The sequence below is a fragment of the Simochromis diagramma genome, unplaced genomic scaffold (assembly GCF_900408965.1).
Source record: "Simochromis diagramma unplaced genomic scaffold, fSimDia1.1 OVJJ01000402.1, whole genome shotgun sequence".
NCBI classification, from domain to species: domain Eukaryota; kingdom Metazoa; phylum Chordata; class Actinopteri; order Cichliformes; family Cichlidae; genus Simochromis; species Simochromis diagramma.
Window position 1 is genome coordinate 3,178,756 of NW_024386972.1, and position 22,877 is coordinate 3,201,632.

At 38.9% G+C, this 22,877-nt stretch overlaps 4 protein-coding genes across 6 annotated transcripts; 2 read left to right on the forward strand and 2 right to left on the reverse strand.

Annotated features, from left to right (window-relative positions):
* Positions 1-891: 891 nt before the first annotated feature.
* Positions 892-2,952, reverse strand: LOC120737939 (dual specificity protein phosphatase 13-like). The gene is made up of 3 exons (XM_040038886.1): positions 2,665-2,952; positions 2,281-2,498; positions 892-1,782 (listed from the first exon to the last, which is right to left on the reverse strand). Exons 1-3 carry the CDS (start codon positions 2,790-2,792, stop codon positions 1,571-1,573), a joined length of 558 nt encoding a protein of 185 aa, XP_039894820.1. The 5' UTR covers positions 2,793-2,952; the 3' UTR covers positions 892-1,570.
* A 1,884-nt stretch (positions 2,953-4,836) lies between these two features.
* LOC120737938 (dual specificity protein phosphatase 13-like) lies at positions 4,837-6,999 on the reverse strand. Its single transcript, XM_040038885.1, has 3 exons — positions 6,719-6,999; positions 6,408-6,625; positions 4,837-6,294 (listed from the first exon to the last, which is right to left on the reverse strand). Exons 1-3 carry the CDS (start codon positions 6,865-6,867, stop codon positions 6,101-6,103), a joined length of 561 nt encoding a protein of 186 aa, XP_039894819.1. The 5' UTR covers positions 6,868-6,999; the 3' UTR covers positions 4,837-6,100.
* LOC120737930 (sphingomyelin synthase-related protein 1-like) lies at positions 6,208-13,244 on the forward strand. 2 transcript variants are annotated; one of them, XM_040038872.1, is made up of 6 exons: positions 6,208-6,324; positions 8,504-9,079; positions 9,609-9,704; positions 9,776-9,893; positions 9,970-10,120; positions 11,654-13,244. In XM_040038872.1, exons 2-6 carry the CDS (start codon positions 8,523-8,525, stop codon positions 11,956-11,958), a joined length of 1,227 nt encoding a protein of 408 aa, XP_039894806.1. In that variant the 5' UTR covers positions 6,208-6,324; positions 8,504-8,522; the 3' UTR covers positions 11,959-13,244. The 2 variants fall into 2 exon arrangements, with proteins under 2 accessions (XP_039894806.1, XP_039894805.1); XM_040038871.1 differs by lacking the exon at positions 6,208-6,324 and adding an exon at positions 7,492-7,682.
* A 1,418-nt stretch (positions 13,245-14,662) lies between these two features.
* On the forward strand, positions 14,663-22,217 carry LOC120737933 (voltage-dependent anion-selective channel protein 2-like). 2 transcript variants are annotated; one of them, XM_040038879.1, is made up of 9 exons: positions 14,663-14,777; positions 16,998-17,069; positions 17,199-17,248; positions 20,225-20,377; positions 20,453-20,505; positions 20,594-20,821; positions 20,921-21,071; positions 21,197-21,254; positions 21,341-22,217. In XM_040038879.1, exons 2-9 carry the CDS (start codon positions 17,003-17,005, stop codon positions 21,430-21,432), a joined length of 852 nt encoding a protein of 283 aa, XP_039894813.1. In that variant the 5' UTR covers positions 14,663-14,777; positions 16,998-17,002; the 3' UTR covers positions 21,433-22,217. The 2 variants fall into 2 exon arrangements, with proteins under 2 accessions (XP_039894813.1, XP_039894812.1); XM_040038878.1 differs by lacking the exon at positions 14,663-14,777 and adding an exon at positions 16,033-16,172.
* The last annotated feature ends 660 nt before the right edge of the window (positions 22,218-22,877 follow it).

Here is a 22,877-nt window from a genome sequence, read left to right on the forward strand (position 1 = left end):
AGGATAGTGACATGCTGATGGTAATATTGATAATATTGGCTGAAATGCAGACACTCACTGTTGTTGTTCTCTCCTGACCTCCTCTATAAATACTGATGATTAAATAATAATCACTCCATTAGACATGTTGCAGCTCATATCAGTCCAGTTCTTGTGTAATTTGGCATAACCAAGTCTTTTCTGCTTGTTTTCATCTCTTAAGAATAATTTCTTGACAGCCACCCTTCAACTAAGACCTGAGACATGGCTTTCAGATACTGTTCATCTCATGTAGATACGTGCCTGCCACTTTTTTCACCTCACTTAATCACATTTTTAAGCACACACTGCACACAGTGCTCAGATTTGTCAAGTTTTTAGCTAACAGTCCCTCTGGGAGACACCTTGTTGGTGCAAAACTTTTATATCTGTCAAAATGTGCCAGAATCAACTAAAGAAATGGGAACTGGCTGTTTAGTTTTGCAACAGGCTGCTAGTAACACAGTGCCTAACCCCCCCCAAAAAACTTTCCTCTGAAATGGTCAGGTTCAGTGACTGAAAATGAATGAAAAAGCAGCCAATGCCCTCTCTCTTCAGAAAGCCTGGAGAATGATTGTTTGTTCCAGAATATAAAAAATGTGAGGTAGTTCAACGCTAACATGCTGTAGTATTCAAGTATTATCATATTACTATCAGGCCTAAAGTTTCACGCTTATTGACAACAGCTAGCACGCTATTAGGATCTACCATATACCAGCGGTCCCCAACCTTTTTTTATGCCTAAGACCGGTTTATGTCCGACAATATTTTCACGGACCGGCCTTTAAGGTGTCGCGGATAAATACAACAAAATAAAACCAGTACCGATACCAAAAAAAGAAAATTTATTCATAACACACGGGAAAAGATCCAGGGAAACTGAGTTAACGATAAAAACTGATAAAAACCCTGAGAACCATAAATTTCACACCTGAGCCTCAACTCTCACGGCCCGGTACCAAACAACTCACGGGTTGGGGACCGCGGGCATATACAATACGATGTCGGTATGCTAACATTAGCATGTTTATTTGCTACTCTTTAGCTTGTAATCATGTAGCATGTAATCTTTATGAGCCTGTATAGGCCTATGTTAACATTTGAAAATCTCCTTTAATATGAAACTTTGCTATCTATCTATCTATCTATCTATCTATCTATCTATCTATCTATCTATCTATCTATCTATCTATCTATCTATCTATCTATCTATCTATCTATGTGAGCTTGTTTAGAATGGTGAACCTCATCATAATAAAAGTAAAGACTAATGAGTGTACAGAGTTTGTCTCCTGCCATTAACGTTTGGCATTTCAGTAACATATAAATATAAAAACAAGCACTGATAGTTTATTCTGTGTGATTTGTGCAACTTTGATCTCTGTTAGTGATGTGGACAGCTGAGTCGACAGAAATTCACTCAGTCGAACCAAATTTCACGATGTGTCTAAACGTTTCAGTCTGGACTGTTGCACCGACAGACTGGCTGGCATCGTTATTCCCAGAAACCACCTCGTGGCTTTGTGGCTGAAGATGTAAATGCCTCTTTTCACTACAGGATCCGACATGTTTTCTTTTTCTTTGTCAGTTGAAGATCCAGATCCAACAGCAAAGCCAGGAAATTTCTGTTGGGGTAGATGGCTCTTTTCTGGATCAGCTTCTGCAAAGCCTGTTTGAGTGGGAGATGATGGTAGATCATGAGGTATGCCAAAACCAAGGTCGATGACCGGCTCATTCCCATGATGCAGTGCACCAGAACTTTCCCTGAAGAACAGGCAAGATGAAGGGAGGGATGTGAAGAAAGGATTAGCGAGAAGCCTCAGACTTATTAATATCATACATGACTGCCCGTCTCACGCTGTGGTCTTTCTTTTTCCCTGCTGCGAGCTAAAAATAGTGCCTACAATTCACTCTTTGTTCATTTAAGGTCCCTTTGCAGACTGGGCCCAACTGTCTCCTTAATCCCAACCTGTCCGCTGCTTGATAGCTTCTTTGAAAAGAGCCATGGTCACATTATATACCTAAATTCTGCAAGGTAAGACTCTTATTATTACAGCTGGCTGAAAATACACTTAAAGCTGTCTTACATTGTGCTGACAGGTGACATTGAAAGGACAGCGTGGTGGGAGAATTTGAGTGGAATGAGTGGGTTTACTGTAATAAGGATTTGCAGAGTTAAATAAAAGATGTGATATACTGGGATTTGAGAAAGGAAAACTGTAGCACTTGTAATACTATATTAAAAGCCTCAAGGAGTCTTACCATCAGGTGACTTCAGAGCTTTGTGAATGAAATCGGCTGCAGGCTGAAAGTAAACATCCAGATCAAAGTGTGTCGAGTCATCGGCTGGAATGCCACAATACACAAAGTCGTTGCCATAAAAGCTTTGGTTCCCTATGCTGCCTCGCTTGGAGTGAGCAGCGTTTAATACATGAGTTATACCTAATTTCAGCAAGGCAGCCTTGTTTTGGGCTACTGCCCTAGCAAGACAAAGAGACAGAAAGAGGTTCAAGACTTATGGGAACTCTACGCATCACAGCACAATGATTTTTATGCCAGAGTGAAACAATACGTGGAAGCAGTTATGTCAAAGAAAACAGCCTTTGCAAGGCAACCGAATCATCTGAAATAAAAGTACATACTTACACATTTCCTATGTATATGTTCGGCCACACTTCGTCAATTTGATTAAGGTGCAGCTTGCAAGAGTCCAAAAGCTTCTGCAAATCCTTCACACTTAGATATTCTTTTCTCTTGCTTCTCAGCGCTGACATTTTAAAATCCAAATCCCTTGTCTTGGATCGATCACTGGTCCAAATGTTTGTTGTTTTAAAGCGGTTCCCCGTCTTTCTCCGGCTCAAGATGATGTGTACGAGCAGGTGTTTATCTGCTATCACTGGACAGTTACCCAATTTAGTACATAACCTAGCGTGTAGTCTTACAACAAACACTGCAGCCGGGGCTTGTGCTTTTCACACCACGGCGGGACTGAGATTTAATAAGCCTCAAACAGATGAATCATGCCATAAACGAGCAATAACTAAATGTAATTATGGGCAAAATGTTTAAGTGAAGTGATTATGCTGTGTGACAGAAAGGCCAGTGTAATTCGGCAGTTATAGAAGAGAAAGAGGGTAACAGCTTCATGCAGCTGGTTTATGCTCTGACACAAATATCATGTGAAAGCAAAGTGGAAATTGAAAAAAAAAAAGAGAGAGAAAAGAGCTTTGCTGTGGGCTGTTCATGACATTAAACAGCCTCTCATACTGTGCAAATGTCTATTTTAACTCCTCTATTATGTTGCAGGTCAATTTCACCCATTTTAGCTTTAAAAAACTAATTAACTTCTCCCTCGCACCATGAAATGTAATGACTTTTCTTCATTCGGAGTCATGAATGTGTATGTAAAATGTGGGTGCAGTGGCGTGTTGTTGAATACCAGTACCAATGTTGGATGCAGAATCAGTCAATAAATGTCTCCGGGTCATTTTTAACCTGGAGACGGTTATTGATTGATAATTCAAAGTGCTGCTTCTCCTTGTTGAAGACTCTAGAGTGGTGTGAAAATGTGGGGGGGAATGCAGCTGAATATGTATGTGAAACTTTAAGAATGTGATCCATAAACGCTAGAGAAAGAGTAGTTTGACAAGCATGGTGCGATTGTGCGTTTGTTCCCCTTTGAGCTTTCTGGTTGAGAAGCTCTTTTACAACCATTTTAAGAATAGTTATTCTCTACAAGAGACACTTAAGAATGAGCTCCAGACAATTTACCAGACACTAAAAATTAGCTTTTGTTCTCGAGAACAGCGGTAATGTAGAGGGAGATGTTTCTGAGCCGTTGGTGATTCAGGATATCTGTGAAGAGGATTCTTCTTGCTAAGAGACCATTGAAATCAAAAGACTGTCAGGCTGCATAGTCACTTTCGTCGGAGGAAACCCAAAGCACATTGTCACATTCCAAAGACCTGTGTTATCTGAAAAAGTTCCCCAGCCTGCTAGGTTTTGATGCACACAGCCATCACCAGCGGGGATGGAGGGAGCCCATTATACCTGAGACTCGGAGGCAAGGTTGAATCTTTATTTATTTTTTTCTCTCTTCTAATGTGCAAAAAAGTTAGGTGTGCAAAATTCTGAACAGATTTCCCCATTATCAGCTGCAAGGAATGTGATACATGCTGAAGAGACATGTGAAGGCTGCTGTGCTTTGTCTCGCTAATAAGATAATGAAACCGCCACCACTTGCTGGAAATGCCAGAAAATAAAACCTTGATCCTGCTAACACTTGGTTTTAAGATGTGTGTGTTTTTTTTTTAATGTGATAACAATGGAAATTCATCTGCTAAAATCTCTTGTGAGGTTTTCCAGGATGCATTTAACCAGGGTCCTTTCATCATGTGTCCACATACGCCCTTGACAGGGATGCCATGTAGGAAAATGTGCCATTAGCAAAGGATTAAGTGTTCCTTTTTTGTCTTGTCCTTTGACATTTTGCATCACTTTGACTTGCTAATCTTAACAGTGTTTTTGTTTATTTATCATTCCTTAGCTAGCTTAGCAAGTCAGGAGTGTGGCAACAGACCAACATAATGTCTGTGCAGTGGCTCTTTGACCTTCTAGTGGCAATAAAAGTGAAGCTATCCTTATTAGCTGAATCCTCATGTTGGTGTTGTTTCTACATTATCATAACAGTGTTGGTTAAGGATCAACATTGTCTGCACATTCAGTTAGCATAAGCCAAGAAGTTGCTAATGCTGTTAAAAACTGTTACTAGCAAACCAACATGAGTAACCGAAAGCAAAGTTACCCTTATTAGCTGAAAGGTTTCACTTTCTAAAATAAAACCTGTTGTTGTTTCTATAGATGATTGTCCAGACTGAAAATTCAGTTAGCATTTTAACATCATTAGCGAAGAAGTTAGCTAATGCTGTTAAAAAATGTTGCTAGCAAACCAACACGAGTAACCTAAATTTGCCGGGAAACATATATACCTATACATATATTATATAAATTAAACACTTGGACGGCTTACCATTTGATTCAGGAGTGACTTTTATATTATTAAAAAATCACCATGACCATCTTATATAATGTTTTACTTTTATAGTATTCCATTTCTGCCAACAAATAATGATTATGATTTATTTTATTAGTATTATTATTAGTGGAACTGATTAAAACAATCAGCTGGAGATTTGAAGACAGAATCAACAACTTTAAATGAAGAACACATTCAAAGATAGAGTATAGACAGGATCAAAGAGCCTCATGATGATCAAGTTCATCACCTTGGTCCAATATGTAAGCATTGCTACAGTCACGAATGTCTCATCTGTAGATAACAGATGATAATGTTAATCTGTTGTTTACAGGTACTTAGTCATGAAGCACCACTTGAGAAGAACTGTGGATTTGACCTGATGACATTAGTTCATGAGAGTCAACAATAAAAAGTTCCTGGGGGGATCACAGTGTCTGGACAAATTTCGGTTCAATTCATCCAATAATTTTTGGAGACATTTTACCCCAAATCACAATTGTGGTAACAGAATAAAATTTAGGACATCTGCAAGAGAACTGCTAATATACTGATTTTTAAAAAAAGGCTTCCATGGTGTACTGGTTATGTTGTTTCAAAATAAAAGTTTTATGTAAGTTTTTGCACTTACCAAGAACCCCCCCCCCCCAAAAAAATGAATAGGTTTAAAATGAAAACACACTGCAGATTAATTTCACCTGCAGCACATTGGATAAAAGCTTCTTCAACACAACACTAAGGTTAAATAAAAACAATATCTCATATTCAGTCCCTTAAATTGATTCTGCCCAGAGGAGAGTTCATTACATTGATCTCCTATTAAGACGCGGGTCGATATTATATAGAGATGCCGCATAATTCACATCAAACACAGGGCCAGAGTTGTGGGGGAAATACATTTGATTAGATTCCATTCCTGAAACAAACTGATTAAAGTCAAAGCACAGCATTTCCTTCAACTGACACAGTCATCAAGTCTCTCATTTGTCTGGAGAAAAAGCTGTTTTGAGGTTATGTGCATTTGAAGATCTTTATTTTTTGAAGCGGTCATGAAATCTTTTGCAGTTTCATATCCAAAGCACGAAGCTGTTTAAGGAATCCTCTGTTTGGGAAGATCCACCTGCGCTCTTTGACCTTATTGATTGCATCTAGTAGCGTGTAATTGTGGTGGATCATTAGGTAGGCCAGGACGATGGAGGCAGACCTGCTCACGCCAACAGCACAGTGGACGAGAACTCGAGCTGGAGAGGAAGGAGAAGAAAAATATCACGGTGAGCATAAAGCATGTGGTCGATAAGGGATGAGACGAGTGAGAGGTCGGCGGAGGCTGACATTAAACATGATGGGTATTTACCACTTGTCGTGTCAAGTGCGTTATGAATATACTCAGCAGAGGGAAAGAAATATCGAGAGAGGTCAAAAGACGGTGAGTCATCTGCAGGCACTCCATAATAATCCACGGTGGATCCATAGAAGTAGTGACTCCCCTGACAGTGCGTCTTCCCATGAGCTGCATTCACAACATGGGTGATTCCCAGCTTCCACAGGCTGTAGCGATCATTAGCTACTGACCTACAAAGAAAAAAGCAATCAGTCTTTCTAACTGGTAATTGATCTAGGCTGATTATGTTGTATAAGCCATCAAGAGCAATTTTAAAGACTTACATATCTCCAATGAACAGGTTAGGCCAAACTTCATCAACATGATTACCAAACCTTTTACCTCCATACAAAATCTTCTCAAGGTCTTTCACAGAACGAGAGGCAGGAGAAGCTGCATTATTTTCCTGCAGATTGTTCATTGTTGACCACATGCATATCCCTATGTATGATTTATTCTCTCAACATTTATTTTCAAACTGTTAAACCTTCACTGAGACCACGCTGGCAGCCACAGACAAGGACAGGTGTTGCTGTTCTAAAATTAAAACAGTGACCTACCTTACTCTGAATGTAGGCCAGCTTTACATCTCTAAATGTTTTTTTTAAAGTATATTTTATGTCAACTCATAATTTCTAATTTTATCAGTTGCAAAAATACATATAGTTGTGGTCAGAAGTTTACACTCATCATGCTCATTATTGTCATTGTCCTTTGGGGTTTTGAATGATTTCTTTAAAGTGTTCTTTTTTCACGGTGGAATGATTGTACAGCATGCATTTTAATTTATTAAAAAACGAGAATTGAGGACACATGTTTGAATCTATTTTGGATATTATCTAATCCACAGAGGGCCACATGTATAGAAACTGGCTCAAATATATAAATACACCCCAACTAATTTTGGTTTAATGTCTCCTAGCAAATAACCACAACTCTATTTAATGTTTTTTGGTCATACCATTTCACACGTAAGAACGGTGTAGTACCACATGTTCACCATAGAGTGTCACTGTTTCACTGTTGTTCCACGTTTTCTTTTAGCGTGCGCCGCTATTCTGGACATTACCGCCTTGTGTTGTCAACAGGACTCCTAGCTAGCGCAAAGCCTGGGCGTAATGATGTCCAGCAAACTCGTGTCACTAAAGCAAATGCTAATAAGATTTCTTCTGATTCTTGTGAGATGTCACTTCGTTAGTTAGCCGGAGAGATATATTCTGTGTCATCTTCTGTTACATCTCAGAGCTGGTGAGTGACCGCAAAGCACACGCATTGATTGAGCTAGCACCAGTGAGCTAGCAGTCTTTAGTATTAAGCTGAGTTAGCCCCGTGGGCAGGGGTGCATGTGGATGCTTTCACGTTTATCTCTGGCGTATTTGTCTTTACATACTAATAGGCCAGATAATTGCCTGACAAAATACTGAGATAAGTTAACTTGGGAGTATACAAAGAGCTTCTAAGCCCGATTTAAATGCTAGCCAGTGATATATTTAAATGGGTTAATTATATGGGTTATTGCAGGTCGACTGTAGTTGCTGGACTGTTTATTTAAATTATTTTATCAAAAAACACAGAAATGTGTTGCTTTCTTGTCAGTCCAAGGAGCAGACTGTTGAGGCAGCGTTTATTTCGGTTAATAATGAAGTTAGAAATAGTCATAATGTCTTTTAATGTGACTAGGACAATAATACCTTGGGATTTAATTGACTGTTTGGCCTGGGATAACATGTAGCTGCTCCTTCACTTACATTGTAGGGTGTGGTTTCCATTGTGCCTTAGGAAATCCTTGCCAGTACTTGCGTCATATAACTGCATAAGTTGTGATTACCCAGATTTCCTGTGTAACTCAGGATTTGTCTTAAATTTGTTTATCACCTATAATTTTGTCACAAAATGAATGTATTTTCTGTCTGCGCAGCAGTCTTGCATAGTGTCTTTAAAGTTACTACTGCTGATTCAGAGCAAATAAACTGCCTTAAACTAATCCTGAATATTATTTTGCATGGTGTTTTGGAAGCCAATAAGGAACTGATACTGCTGAACTTAAATGTGGCTGTTCTTCTTTTTAGCCTTTGGTGTCAGGAGGAAATGACCCAGCTGAGTGTCCGTCGTTGGACACCTAAGCACGTTGCCAAGTGGTTGAAGGAAGAGGGCTTCTGCGACTATGTGGACCTGCTGTGCAACAAGCACCGGCTGGATGGCACCAGTCTGCTCGCCCTCAGTGAGTACGACCTCCGCTCGCCGCCTCTGGAGCTCAAGGTGCTGGGGGACATCAAGCGGCTAATGGTCTCCATTCGGAAACTTCAGAAACAGAACATTGATTTATTGGAGGAGCTGGGTCTTCCCTATGATGGCCACTCTCCCACCGGTTCCGGAGGCAGTTTGGACTGGTTGTGTAACGGAGACCCGGGGAGAGACTGCGACAGCACTGACACAGCACCAGTGGGAGAGGAGTATCACCAGTACACTAATGGAAAGTACAAGCAGCAGATGCGGCGCCTCGATCCCGAGTACTGGAAGACGGTGCTTAGCTCTGTCTATGTGGTGTTCGTGTTTGGGTTTACATCCTTCGTCATGGTCATTGTGCACGAGAGGGTCCCTGACATGCGCACATACCCTCCGCTCCCAGATATTTTTCTAGACAGGTGGGTGTGATCGCTCACAAGAGCTTTCTTAAATTTTCTTACAATAAAAACGTTAATCACCTCTGAAATTCCACAAATGATGATGTTTGAGTATCACACCAAATCGCTGACATTATAACTGCCCTAATTCCTTATAGCGTGTTTCTATTATTGTCCTCATATACTCCTGATGTGCTCGCTGAGGTTCAAAAAGACCTTCGAGGATTGTTTATAAGGTGACCTACTTTTGTTTATGACCAGCTTTGGGCTTTTCATGAAATGAAAACTTACCTGGAGAGATTATTTCAAGGAATTTCCAGTGTGTGTTTGGCAAGACACTGAGGCAAATTATTCAGGCTAGTTAATTATCTCCAAAAGAGATATCTTGGGAGATAACATCTTTATGCATTGAAATGATTTATTAAAACTAATATACCAAAACACCAAACAAATTTTTCTGTCATGTTTGTTGTAAGATGTTAAGCAACATCAGCTATAAATGCTCACTTTCAATCTGTTATTTCAGCACTGATGTTGTCCTTTTCCGCAGTGTGCCTAGAATACCCTGGGCATTCACCATGGCCGAGGCATGTGGAGTGATCCTCTGTAACATCTGGATGCTGGTTCTGCTGCTTCATAAACACAGGTCAGTAGCTGCTCTGAAAGATCCCAGGAGCCTGTCAGTAGCACAGGAAACTCACATTTCACTACTTCTAGGTCCATTCTCTTGCGGCGGATGTGCAGCCTCATGGGGACGGTGTTCATGCTGCGCTGTATCACCATGTTTGTCACTTCCCTGTCTGTTCCAGGACAGCACCTGCAGTGTTCAGGAAAGGTAACACATCTTTTTTCTCTTTTTCTCATGTATCAGATCTCTTTGCAAGATCAGAGTATTGCCTGTTTCCTTCTAGATGTACGGCGACATGTGGGCCAAACTACAGCGAGCTGTGGCCATCTGGAGCGGTTTTGGGATGACACTGACAGGGGTTCACACATGTGGCGACTACATGTTCAGTGGCCACACTGTGGTCCTTACCATGCTCAACTTCTTTGTCACAGAATGTGAGTAGCTTCTGTTTCTGTTTTCTGTGAGGAGGAAAACACACTTGTGCTAAGATGAGATGAAAAGGCTTTGGAATAACTTGGAATTATAATTGGAAAATGATCAATGATTTCAAAACTAATCCCTAAAACCCCTCATTTTGTAAGTAAATAAACATTTTAGACATTAACTAACACATGTGAGAGAATTTGTATGTTTCCAGGTTAATGGATTCCAAACCATATTAGTCCATTAGCCAACAGCTAACTGATCTAATTTATTTGAAGAGTTTCAGTCAGGTGTCAGAACTCATTACAGTACACAATAAGGCATAAATGAAGGTCACAAATGATCTTCTTATGGCTTCTGACAGTGAACTTATTTCTGTGCTTATCCTGCTAGATGTCAGTGCAGTTTTCGATACTACCGACAGCAATATTTTATTACAGCGATTACACCATGCTAGAGGAATTAAAAATGCTGCATTGCAGTGGTTGGACTCATATCTACCTAATAGACACCAATTTGTTCATGTAAAATGGGGAATCTTCTTCACACAATAAGGTAAATTATGGAGTTCCACAGGGCTTTGTGCTGGGGCCAATTCTATTTACATTATACATGCTTCCCTTAGGCAGTATCATTCGAAGCATAACATACATTTTTGTTGCTGTGCAGTTGATGCCCAGCTTTATTTATCCACAAAGCCAGATATGACACACCACTTAGTTAAACTTAAGGAATGTCTTACAGACATAAAAACCTGGGTGACCTCAAATTTCTTGCTTCTAAATTCAGTTAAAACTGAGGTTATTGAACTTGGCCCTTACCTTCTATAAATCCTGTTAAACATGCTGTCATATTAGATGCTTGCTCTGGGTGGCAGTACCTTGGCCAACAGTAACACTGTGTGGAAACTTGAGAGTCAGGTTTACCATGATATGACCTTAAATGTGCATATATGTTCAAGGAATGCATAGGACGGGTGAATTGGTCCTATATAATTAAAACTTGATTTAAAAAAAAAATATTGTTGCTTTATTAATTTCAATCCAAGTCTAAAGAGCACTATTATTGTGTACACAGTACAATAAACCCCATAGTGGTAGTAAATGATAAAGCAGACATAGATTAGCCATATTTGGAGAAGGTGTCCCTATGTTGCCATCCAGTGTCTGCTACTGGTACTGCAAGTATTTCTTGAAAATTAATAATAAACCTATTATAGTTGTTTCCATTGAAATATTTTTAGTCTTTGATTCTGCTAGAGAAACTTTGTATGATTCATCCTCAGTTCCAGTGTCTGTAGCAAGCCATTTCAGCTCCTCCTCCTGTAGAGCCACCCTTCTTTCTTTCTGATTTAAACAAAAAGCTTGAATAGCAGGTAGGAGTGGCTGAGAGCTTTGTGCCTGAGATGAGCCACAAGCAGAAAAAATATTTTTACATTAAATATGTGAATGAAAATAGCTTTAACAGACTTAACAATGTGCCACATTTTAGAATGGAATCACATAAAGTGCTCAGTAACGCTCTTCCGTCTTTGATTTACACAGACACTCCAAGAAGTTGGAATTTTATCCACACTTTGTCCTGGGTGCTCAACCTCTTCGGCATCTTCTTCATCCTGGCTGCGCATGAACACTACTCCATTGACGTGTTCATAGCCTTCTACATCACTACCAGACTCTTCCTGTACTACCACACCCTAGCTAACACTCGGGCCTACCAGCAGAGCCGGAGAGCTCGCATCTGGTTCCCCATGTTCTCCTTCTTTGAGTGCAATGTCAACGGGCCGGTCCCCAACGAGTACTGCTGGCCTTTTTCTAGACCTGCTGTGCTAAAGAGGCTGATCGGATAATAAGCAGCCTGCAGCAGTACTGTTAGACACAGACAGTGTTCTTTCGTCTGCTTTGTCAAGTTGCCAACTGAGGCGGTGTGCGAAAAAGACGCCTAATATGAGCCGCACAAGGCCTGATGGAATACACAGAGCCATATCCTTTTAAATTTTAGGATTTAGCTCCTAACCTGCTTTTATTGTCTTTTTTTAAACAAAAAAACCTGCAGAGTTTCTAAAAGGCCCCATCCCAGTTTGATTTTACAATACAATGACATCTGTTACAGACTGTTTGGATAGCAAGAAAATTATGAAATAAATTCTCATTTAAAAATGCATCTAAACCTTTACAGGAAACTGTGCAATTAAGATATCTGGATCTGGATTCTTGAGTTTTTCCTCATATCCCACATTTGAGTTCTAAAAAACGATGTATGTATGTATCTGTATGGACCACTGTTAAAGCAATATGTATAGATTCATATTATGTTATATAGAAAAACATAATTTGTCATCATGTTTGTTCAATCTTCTGCATTCCTTTATAACACGCTGACATTTTGACAGCATTACTAAAGACTGAAACAGAAATTAATGGCTCCTTTTCAGATAAACGACATACACCGAATCTTGTGTCTTTACTCATGACATCGCCTGCTATTTCCTAGAAAATATGCATTTAAGGAAATGACATTATCAGCCAAAAAAGTTAGAATAAAGTTTTATCCAGCTGTCTTAAACATAGTTCCATTTGCCAATTACCTGGAGTGTTACTGTGATACATTTCTCTGTGAAGAATTATTCCAAACTGTTCATGTTTACTGTTGAATATATGTATAGGTTTTTTAAGAAGTTCACATTCAGTGTAAACTACTAGACTTAGACCAAGTGCAACAACCTTTTCTTGATATTAATTCTTTGATGTTAATATGTAGTAAACAGATGCTGAAATTTGTATTTGTTTAGATTAATTTATTCCATTTTATAAATGTCAATAGGTATTTTTATATTCTGTGTACAAGGTTGCAGCAATGTGCACATAGAGAATTATGTTTACAGTTGCTTCAAACTCTGTATTCGTTGGAAACGTGTTATTTAATTTACATATTCCAGCTTGTCCTGTACATTTCATTGAGAGAATCGTAAAAGATCATCGTCATTGCAGCATGTTAGAAACATGACTCTGAGTGGAGTTAATAGTCTTAACACATCCCTTCACTGAAGAAGTAGGATGTGTTTATGTGCTACTGTAGAGCCATTAAACTTCTTGTCCCAACAGTCATTTCCATCAATAAAGAGCTGAAACAGGACTGTTTCCTTTCCTTTTTTATTTATCTATTTATTTTGCCCCACTTGCTGTACGACCACCTGGGGAATGCGCGCTGTTGCCAGAGCTTAAGAGCAATCATTTGGAAAATTGACAGGCTGAGTTAAATGTGTATTTTATTGGTACAGGGCACTGCTTTAGGTATTAAAGAGCAACTTGTGTTGACATGGTGGCAACCTGAAGTATACTGCGCCCACAGACAGGAATCTAGCCTAACACAATTTTCCTCTAATTTCCTACACCAAGCTTGATTGGCAGGGTGCCCTTACTCCAGGGCAACTTGGGTTCAACATAGTTTTCAATACATTCATGTTACAGTCAACATTTTAATTTGTAAAGATAAAACTCAGTGGCCCGTGAGCCACCATGGGCTCCAAATGACAAAGTGGCAAATTACAAAAAACATTCAAGAAACTCAGAGAAGGGCCCAGACCCGCAAAAAACAAAGCATATGCTGAGCGCTTACTGAACAGGGATAAAACCAAATAACCCCCTTTAAACCCCAACGGCCTTCAGATGGTATTTATTCACTCGCCCTGGAATGATTACTACTGTGTCACGAATATAACAAGACCCACAATGCTGATAAAAACATGCTCCTAAAGTCTGTAATCAGTAGTGAGTAACAAAAGTCCTTGAATATGGTCCCACACGCAGTCTTTTTCTTAATGTGTCCTAGTCCATTAGAGTTATAACCACAGCAGCTGAAATGTCCAATTAAATATCAGGTTAAAAGTCCAACAAAAAGAAGAGAGAAACCATATCTTTGTCTCTGTGGAAGTCAATGGGAAAGATACTGGGCTATTCACAGAGCTGCTTTGAGCCTCATCACTTGCTTCAGAGGCCTCAGCAGTCTCTACCTGTTCATCCGGCTCACCATCACCACATAGTCCACTGCAAGGACCTCAAGTGGTGTTGTAATATTGCTGAATGTCACTAGGTACTGGATACCTTTAACCAGTGTGCACCGCTTGCACTGCCGAGCCAGTCCTCAACAGACTGAGGGTGCTCTTTGCACTGAAATGCCCCCATGTTCATGTTGGCTCTTGCATACCTTATGTTGCAAGGGTTCTAGGACAATGAGCTGCTGAATCTCTTCCCCATCATGGAGTCTTTGTGTGTATACCACACGCTGATAAAACCTAAGGTGATCAAATAGCTGGTAAAGTCGCCTTTCATCAAGTGCTGATATGTGAAGTTCAGCACATGGAAAAAATGTCCTCATCTGTGTCCTCCCCTTATAGGTTCTTCCTGGTATGGAATCTTGGAGCCATCCCCATTAGTGTTGTCCTGTCCGGCTTTGCAACACTCTTCAAAGTTATACTGGCAAAGCTGTACTACCAGTCGCTGCTCACCAGTCCTCAGATTAGCATAATGGGTTGTACAAGGGAGTGTGGTCTTTTGCTGCTGTGACCCATCTGCTTCAAGCCTCAGTACCTGTGGGGTTAGAGATGCTCTTCTTCATTCTTGGGTTGTAACAAGTGGTTATTTGAGTCCCTTCGGGAAGCTTAAATCGGTATGGCCTTTCTCCTGCACTTTGTCATCAACAAAGCATTTTCACCCAGAGAACTGTCAGTCACTGGACAGCTTTTCTTTTTCTGATCAGTCTCTTTAAACTGCATATGGTTATTTGGGAAAATCCCAGTAGACTTTCTTAGGAATCTCTGAATACTCTGTTTGCTTGCAATTAATCTGCGAATTAGATAAGTACAAAAAATTTTCTTTTTCTTAAATTACTGGCATTGTAGTTTTCGCAGTAGCATGAATAGCAGACTCGGTGAGAGGTTTGTAACCCTTAAACAGTATGGAGAAATCTGGCGCTCTCAACAAAACAATTTTGTGTAAGTTACAAAGATTAAACTTCAGTGTTCTCTGTATGTTCGTAGTGTAAGGTACATTATAATGTTCGCATCTTTCTCTTTCTATACTTATGCTGCTAGCATCTATGTGCTAATTTTAGCTCAGACACGTGTTTCTCAAGCTAGCATGAAAAAGAGACGAATGTTTAACGCTCGCAGGTGTTTGCACGCTTTGCAAGCGGATCGAGGTTTGCGATGAGATGACATTGTGCAGCACTTAGATACAAGTGTATTTAAATACTTTACTTTATGTTCATTAATGACTTAATGTATAACTCTTGAGCACTTATTTTCGGATTTTTCTCACTTTATTTGCACTCCTTTGGTGCTTGAAGTCACAGACTGTGCCATGTTGTGACACAACAAAAGGACTATATATTTTATTTTGTAGCTTTCACTGCGTTCAAACGATGTCCAAAAATGTTCAGAAGTTCCTCAGAACTACCGTATGTCTCCTGATGAAGAAAATAAGCGAATGCCCCGTTAAAGACTCTCTTCTGTCATGCTAGGGCCTGCTACAAGATTGTCTTAACGAGCAGGTAAAGAAGTGTACCTAATAAAGTGATCCACGAGTGTATCCTGTCATCAAAGGCTTTTCCTCCTGATTATGTAAAACCTGTGAATGATACGTTAGATTTGGTGAGCGGCACCAATGTAGCACTATAGCTGATTTCTGTACAGCTCTGTATGCATAAGCTCGTAACTTTCAGTAGTATATAGGTTGCCATAGTGATTTAGAGGTCTTCCATTTGCCTGGAAGACCTCTCGCATTATTAACGCGAAAGTCGCTTTTTCAAAATTCAGTTTCCTGTTGTAAAATATAATTTATGTATAAATTAATATCCATATGATTTAAACAATTACTACACGATTCCTATTTCAGTCGGGCACAAAACGCACAGCTATATTTTCGGGTCCTGCTGAGCCGAGGTCAGCAGGTTGTTTGCTGCGGTGTCTCCTCCATATCGTCCTACACCGGCTGTACTCGCTCATTCCGCAGCTTTTCTTATCTGTCAAGTTAGTGGGTATATAATAAAGAGAAGAAACTCTCGGTAAGTAATAGGCTGAGTATTTACACACGTTATCCGTGTTTTATTTGTTGTAGTGCAGGGGTACTGCTGTCAGACATTCTATTTGCTAGCTAGAAAACGCCCCCTACCCATAGACTGTATGTAATTTTATGCCCTTACTACACTCAGTGCTGTGGTTGCAAGTATTTGCATGGAAAATAAATGTATATTCAACTAACACTCTTTAATTTTGATAACGTCTTCAAAGTAAAGCTCAGTTCACTTATTGAATCCATGACCCAGATGCTCACTTAGTTTTTTCCATACTATTTAAACCTCTTTTGTATGCAATCTGTTATAGCGTTTTGCCTTCTTAACCAATAACCTCCATGCTCTGATTACTTGAAAACGTCGGTCTAACCTTGAGAATAAGGTGACAGACACCTGAACTCGTGTCTTTATATATAGCTAGTGACAGCAGTTAAACAAATAAATATTAAAATAAAATCTGAATTACAAATACTTGACAGAAACATTAATTGTAGTCAAGGTTATAATAGCTGGGATTTTACTACTTCTCTCTTAGTTTTTTTTGGTTGCTTAATGCATTCACTGTATAATGTTTCACCATCATTGAGTTTAAAGCAGTTGACAGTAGAACAAGAATTTAAAAATATTTCCAGTTGTAAAATTTGTAACTTTCCTCTCCATTTGACAGCCACAGCTATCACACTTTACAGACGCACATTTTGCCCATGTCTATACATATGCTTGGTTTTAATTCTTTTATTAACTAACTTTTAAAAGCAAGCTGCTTTTTATACTCCTGTGTCACCATTTACATTCACTTTTCTCTTGTGTGTATAGGCAGAATGGCAGTCCCTCCAGCATATGCAGACCTGGGCAAATCAGCAAAGGACATCTTCAATAAGGGATATGGTAACTGGAAGAAAGATAAAAGGCACCTTTTATAAGTGTGTATTTGCTGACCTGAAGAGGTCAGGTCTGCGGCTGGAAATGCCTTTTCCAAGCACAGGAAGTAGTATCTCACTGTCATTGTCTTTGCAGGCTTTGGGCTCGTCAAGCTTGATGTGAAGACTAAGTCTTCAAGTGGAGTGGTGAGTTTAACTGTAAATATAACATCCAATGTTGAAATGTAGCTAATGTATACTAATATTGTTATTGTTATCATAGATATGAAATATCAACACATAGGTCAGAGGGTAAAGGGCCTGCAGATCCTAAATGACAAACAAACATTTCTTTCATTTTATCAAATATGTGATTCCATGTTAGTGCTGAGCAGCATGACCAAACATTTGTATCAAGGCACTTTTTTTCTTGCATACTCTTGCATGTTTCATACTCTTGCTCCATAACATTGTATTTTTTATTATTATTTGCATAAATGGGCCTTTCTGTATTTTGGCAATGGCTCATTCTTCTGCCTGGGGAGTACGAGATTTTAATATCCTCATAAAAATAGATAAATCATAAATAAAATAAATGCTCCACTGTTCTGCTAACAAGAGGGAAATGAAGTAAACTGTAATGCCAATTTGTGTTACCATATAAAGTCAGCATCTGGCTTGTTTGTGTTGATGTTTCCACAGCAAAGCCATAAAATGTAGCTTTGAACTCCGTTTGGAGTTAGTCTTAACAAGTTTGGTGGTAAAATAATTCTGTCTCCATGTAAAAACACCTGTTAATGTGTTTTCTTTGCCTCGCCCGGTTTCCTGGTGCTGCGTGGTCCTAACAGTTTGTGTTACTGAGTATATTGTTTAGTGATGGAACTTTGTAAAGTAGTGTTACAAATTGTCAATGTTTCATAGGAAGTTATGTCTTGTGTTGTTTGTCCTTTAAAAGTAAGTTAGTTGTGAGTTTATTTTTGAGATTTTTTTTTTTTTTATTGGTTTCATATGGTTATATAACCAGTGTTGGTCAAGTTACTTGAAAAAAGTAATCAGTAACTAATTACTGATTACTTACCCAAAAAAGTAATCCCATTACTTTACTGATTACTTATTGTCAAAAGTAATTAATTACTTACTTAGTTACTTTTTAAAAACACGATTTCCAACCTGAATAGGTGATAAAGTGATAGATCTTTCAGCCCAATTCTACTTTTTCTGCATAATCCATCATACAAAATGTAATCAAATGGAAAAGTCTCTTTTTAAAACTTGTTTTGTTAGTTTTAATCTTTTAACTTTATGCATCAAGCAAAAATTAAATTATATGCAACATTCTCTGACTGGAAGAAATTTGTTTTACATTTAAACCTATTTTCTACACATTCCAGCACATAAAATAAAATATTTTCTTTGTGTTTACACTCAGTCTTTAAAATAGATGCAAGTGAAACACAGCAGAAAATAAATAAAATCAAAGACTAGCGGTCCTGTTGCTCTATTTTCACCTGTAAAGCAGGAGTGGGGTAGGCGGAGATGTACCCTGGTGCAGGTGTGCCGCAGCGGTCATTTGAAGAATCCGCGAGTTTCTCTGTGAGTTTCCCATTACGTCATTGCGCACTCGGTGCTTGCTCGGAAGTTTAGGGGTTTTTTTCGCTGTAAAAAGAAGGTTTTTTTTCCCCACGCATAACCGACGCTAATGTTTTTGTCACTTTTTATGGAATCAAACTCAAAGTAAGGTCAGTACTTCCACGCTTTAAACGCTGCACGCTCATACTCTCTCCCGCACTTGATATATTATCCATTGTTGATCTGCACACAGCTGTTGTCACGAACGTCGCACTCGCTTACGTCACTGTCATGAGACATTCTCGCAAAAAAAATCACAGTTTTAGTAACGCAGCGTTCCTACAGGAAAGTAGCGGTAATCTAATTACCATTTTTGCAGTAATAATCCCTTACTTTACTCGTTACTTAAAAAAAGTAATCGGATTACAGTAACGCGTTACTGCCCATCTCTGTATATAACAGGTTTTCACTTAAGATGCTTCATTGTGGTCTTTACAGTCTAACCATTTAAAGACATTACAAAAGAGGTTGATTTTGTTGCACCTTTGAAAACGTCACATCAGGCATGACCTCACGACATCTGGTTTGCTCCCCAGCGCTACATAAAACTTGTGGCCATCGGTTTATTTGTTTTCTTTGGCTAATCCAAGAAGAGGGAAAAAAAGCTTGTTAATCCTAGATTACTGCAATTACTGATCCAAGTCAAACTTAACGGTAAATTCAATCTAACTAAACTAAGCACACAAATATGTATTTAGTGAACACACTAAGCATGCAGTGCAGGTTTGAAAAAGTATGTAAAGCTTTGTATTAGTGACTTCTCTAAAACCTTCTTGGAGTCAGGTGCTCCCATTAAGGAGGATGACAAAAGGAAATCTGCTCTTCTCTGGAAGAATTAGTTGCTGCAAAACACACCAGCTTTCGCAGGACCTTTAGAAGGATTGTTATAGAAGTGTAACTGGAAAACGATGCACAACTGCCCCCCCCCCCCCAAAAGGGAAAAAAAAAAAAAAAATCTATGTACCAACAAGATTGTAACTCCAAACACACAATTTAAAAAAGGAAAAAAAAAAAGCTGTGTTGTGCGTTAATACTCAGTGTTTTCAGGAGAATCATGAAGTACAACTGTTTTGTGAGTTATTACTTTAATCAGATTGTGCTTGTTTGTAATTGTGAAATGAAGATCACAGTTAATTATAAATTGTTATTTATTGTCACAGTGAAAGAAAAATCAGTCAACTTTGTTTTAACTGTTTATTTAAATTCTGAGATATAAATTAAACGGATAATTGTTTTGACTCCTGTTATTATGTTTGGTGTAAAATCTAGAAAATATATAAAGACAATCTGAAATAGATAGAAGTGAACTTCTGACAGCAGCACAAGGGTCAGAAAAAGTGAACTGGTTTATATTTAGAAAACAGTAAAATCAGAAAAATAAGAAAACTAAGGTACATTTAAAAAAAAGGTTAAAGTACTATACAAGAGTAATTTGCACAATGCACAAGTGGTACCATACACTAAAATGCACATCAGACTTATTAACATTTGTATGTATGACAGATAACAGACTTTTCTAACCAGTATCGTTTTTCCCTCATTTATTTGTTTCAGGAATTTAAAACATCAGGCTCATCCAATGTCGATACCAGCAAGGTCACTGGAACCCTTGAAACCAAGTACAAATGGGCTGAATATGGGCTGACGTTCACGGAGAAGTGGACCACGGAAAACACTCTCGGGACAGAAATTTGTGTTGAAGATCAGGTAATTTATATCTTGGCTATAGTGTTGACCATTCCAAATATGAAATTGGAAAGTAAATTAATTTTTGTTTTTTAGATCACCAAAGGCCTGAAACTTACATTTGAGACAACGTTTTCACCTAATACTGGGTAGGTTATTTACTGATTGGAAATTCGTGATTGGCAGCCTGTTACTAACTCAGTAGTCTTATGTAAAATGTTCATTTTAATTTCACAGCAAGAAGAGTGGCAAGGTTAAAACGGCTTATAAAAGGGAGTACCTTAATGCCGGTGTTGACGTAGATTTAGACTTTGCTGGTCCTACTATTCATGGAGCAGCAGTGGCCGGATATGAGGGATGGTTGGCAGGTTACCAGATGACCTTTGACACGGCTAAATCCAAGATGACCAAGAGCAACTTTGCTGTCGGTTACAAAACTGGGGACTTCCAGCTCCACACCAATGTGTATGTTTTTTGAAGACAATATTTTAATGATTTCTAATATAATTTATTGATCCGTGAGTCAAGGTGTAATGTGTATTTGTTTCCCCCCATTTCCCTCAGAAATGATGGTTCAGAGTTTGGTGGCTCTATTTATCAGAAGGTCAATGATGACCTGGAGACCGCTGTGAATCTTGCCTGGACAGCGGGCAACAACAGCACTTCCTTTGGAATCGCTGCTAAATACCAGTTAGACTCCAGTGCCTCCATATCAGTAAGATATTCTCACATTTTCTTACATTTTAAAGATATTATAAAGTCTAGTTTGTAGTCCAGAATAAAAGACTAACAGTAACTTTCAGTGCTTAAATGATTTCATGTGGGGTTTTTTCCCTGCAGGCTAAGGTGAATAATGCCAGCTTGGTAGGAGTTGGGTACACCCAGACTCTCCGGCCCGGTAAGAACAACCTCATTAATAATGTCCAATAAAAACACTTCTATATCTTAAGGACCTCGTTTCATTAAGTTCACTTAATATTTCAGGCATGAAACTCACCCTCTCTGCACTTGTTGATGGGAAGAATATCAATGCTGGTGGCCACAAACTAGGTCTAGGCCTAGAATTGGAGGCATAAGGATAATGTCTGCTACTTCATAAGAAGAGGAAGGATTATCGGCAGAACCTGACCTTCTGCCTTCCTGTGTGGTCAGCAACGTATATTCTAACGACTAAGCCAAAACAAAGTAGAACCCCCAGGACACAAGCACTGATGAGATGGAAACCTTTCCACCTACTTCCTTTGATTGTGGTTACAATAAGTAGTCAGTCACATGTATTTATTAATCAGCTATTACTCCTTTCAATTTACCATAATGATAATTATAGAAAAACCTTCCACTCGCTGTTGAACATGAGCTTTTTTTTTGAGTTTGACGAAGACAAAGAGTGGTTTTCAAAACAAAAACTTGTTCCTTTGCTAAAGTGTGATCACATAGAATGTAAACCTGAGGTGTTATTTTGCACAGTAGGATTTTTCCCTTAATTAAGCTCTTCCTCCTTTGTTTTATTTGCACATTTTATTTATATTTTGGTAGTACTGCCTGTGGAAGGGTTACTCCAACAAATTATGCTATGAAGACTGAAGCCAGCCTCCTGGCTGTGCTTTAGTTGTTTTCTTTAAGAAAACAACTAAAGAGCAGTTTGACTGATGTTTAAATGTTCTGACTGAAGAGTTTAGGACCTCTGCTAGCTGCTTCTAAGTTGCAAGGCTATGCTAAATACATTTTTATTTCCCTCACTGTGGCTTGAGTGACTGAGTGAATTATCCACCTTACTTCCCCTTTGAGGACTGTGACACTAATCAGGGAGCTGTTTGTGTGTTGGTGTGTGTCTACCTTTACAATAAAGTCCTGAAATCAACCTTTCTTCTCACCTCTAATTTGATGCCAATTAGAGGATATTATACAAAGTCAGCTTATTTAAATTATGCAATAACAAAACACGTGCAATTTACTTTAATCAAATACTCACACAGAAGGAAGGTTAGGGTAGATTGCAGTCGACTGGATGGTTTTCTTACGCCTCTCAGTTGAGTGCATAATCCTAGCTACAGTCGCTCCTATAGGACAAACATGTTTGAGCCAGTCATGAGAGATCAAAAACAAAATTTTAGTTAAGTTTAGACTGTACCCCATAACTTCCACAGTCGGCTTGCTGACGTGTTTCTACTACTGTTTGCATAAAAACATTTTGTAATATCACTTAGCAAAAAACGGAATAATCTGTTTCTATCCCAGAGTTACTTCAAAAACTGGCAACCTTTGATCTGTAGTGAATGCATTCATATTCTGGACTGGATTAACCACAAAGATTTTTCCTATTGCGTAAGCGGTCAGTTCACTGTTTACCTCAGCTGTCAGTGCCATGTGAGAATCATCCACCTTTATTTACTCTAGAAGAGGCTTTAAAACTCTGTCAAAGGAGATTTTGAATCTGTGAAGCTCACTTCTGACCAATGACAGCAATTTTGAGGTGAGTTGTTAAGTAACAGCTGTTGTTTTTGGTGCTGTTAGCCAGGGT

Excerpts from the sequence above, each read along its gene's own strand:
- LOC120737939 (XM_040038886.1), bottom strand. The coding sequence starts at position 2,792 with ATGTCAGCGCTGAGAAGCAAGAGAAAAGAATATCTAAGTGTGAAGGAT. Across the intron at positions 2,499-2,664 it reads AACATATACATAGGAAATGT|GGCAGTAGCCCAAAACAAGG; the intron begins GTAAGTATGTAC and ends TTGTCTTGCTAG. Across the intron at positions 1,783-2,280 it reads AGCTCTGAAGTCACCTGATG|GGAAAGTTCTGGTGCACTGC; the intron begins GTAAGACTCCTT and ends CCTGTTCTTCAG.
- LOC120737938 (XM_040038885.1), bottom strand. The coding sequence starts at position 6,867 with ATGTGGTCAACAATGAACAATCTGCAGGAAAATAATGCAGCTTCTCCT. Across the intron at positions 6,626-6,718 it reads AACCTGTTCATTGGAGATAT|GTCAGTAGCTAATGATCGCT; the intron begins GTAAGTCTTTAA and ends TTTTCTTTGTAG. Across the intron at positions 6,295-6,407 it reads CGCACTTGACACGACAAGTG|CTCGAGTTCTCGTCCACTGT; the intron begins GTAAATACCCAT and ends CTTCCTCTCCAG.
- LOC120737930 (XM_040038872.1), top strand. The coding sequence starts at position 8,523 with ATGACCCAGCTGAGTGTCCGTCGTTGGACACCTAAGCACGTTGCCAAG. Across the intron at positions 9,894-9,969 it reads ACCTGCAGTGTTCAGGAAAG|ATGTACGGCGACATGTGGGC; the intron begins GTAACACATCTT and ends GTTTCCTTCTAG. Across the intron at positions 10,121-11,653 it reads CAACTTCTTTGTCACAGAAT|ACACTCCAAGAAGTTGGAAT; the intron begins GTGAGTAGCTTC and ends TGATTTACACAG.
- LOC120737933 (XM_040038879.1), top strand. The coding sequence starts at position 17,003 with ATGGCAGTCCCTCCAGCATATGCAGACCTGGGCAAATCAGCAAAGGAC. Across the intron at positions 17,249-20,224 it reads CTAAGTCTTCAAGTGGAGTG|GAATTTAAAACATCAGGCTC; the intron begins GTGAGTTTAACT and ends TATTTGTTTCAG. Across the intron at positions 21,072-21,196 it reads ACTCCAGTGCCTCCATATCA|GCTAAGGTGAATAATGCCAG; the intron begins GTAAGATATTCT and ends TTTTCCCTGCAG.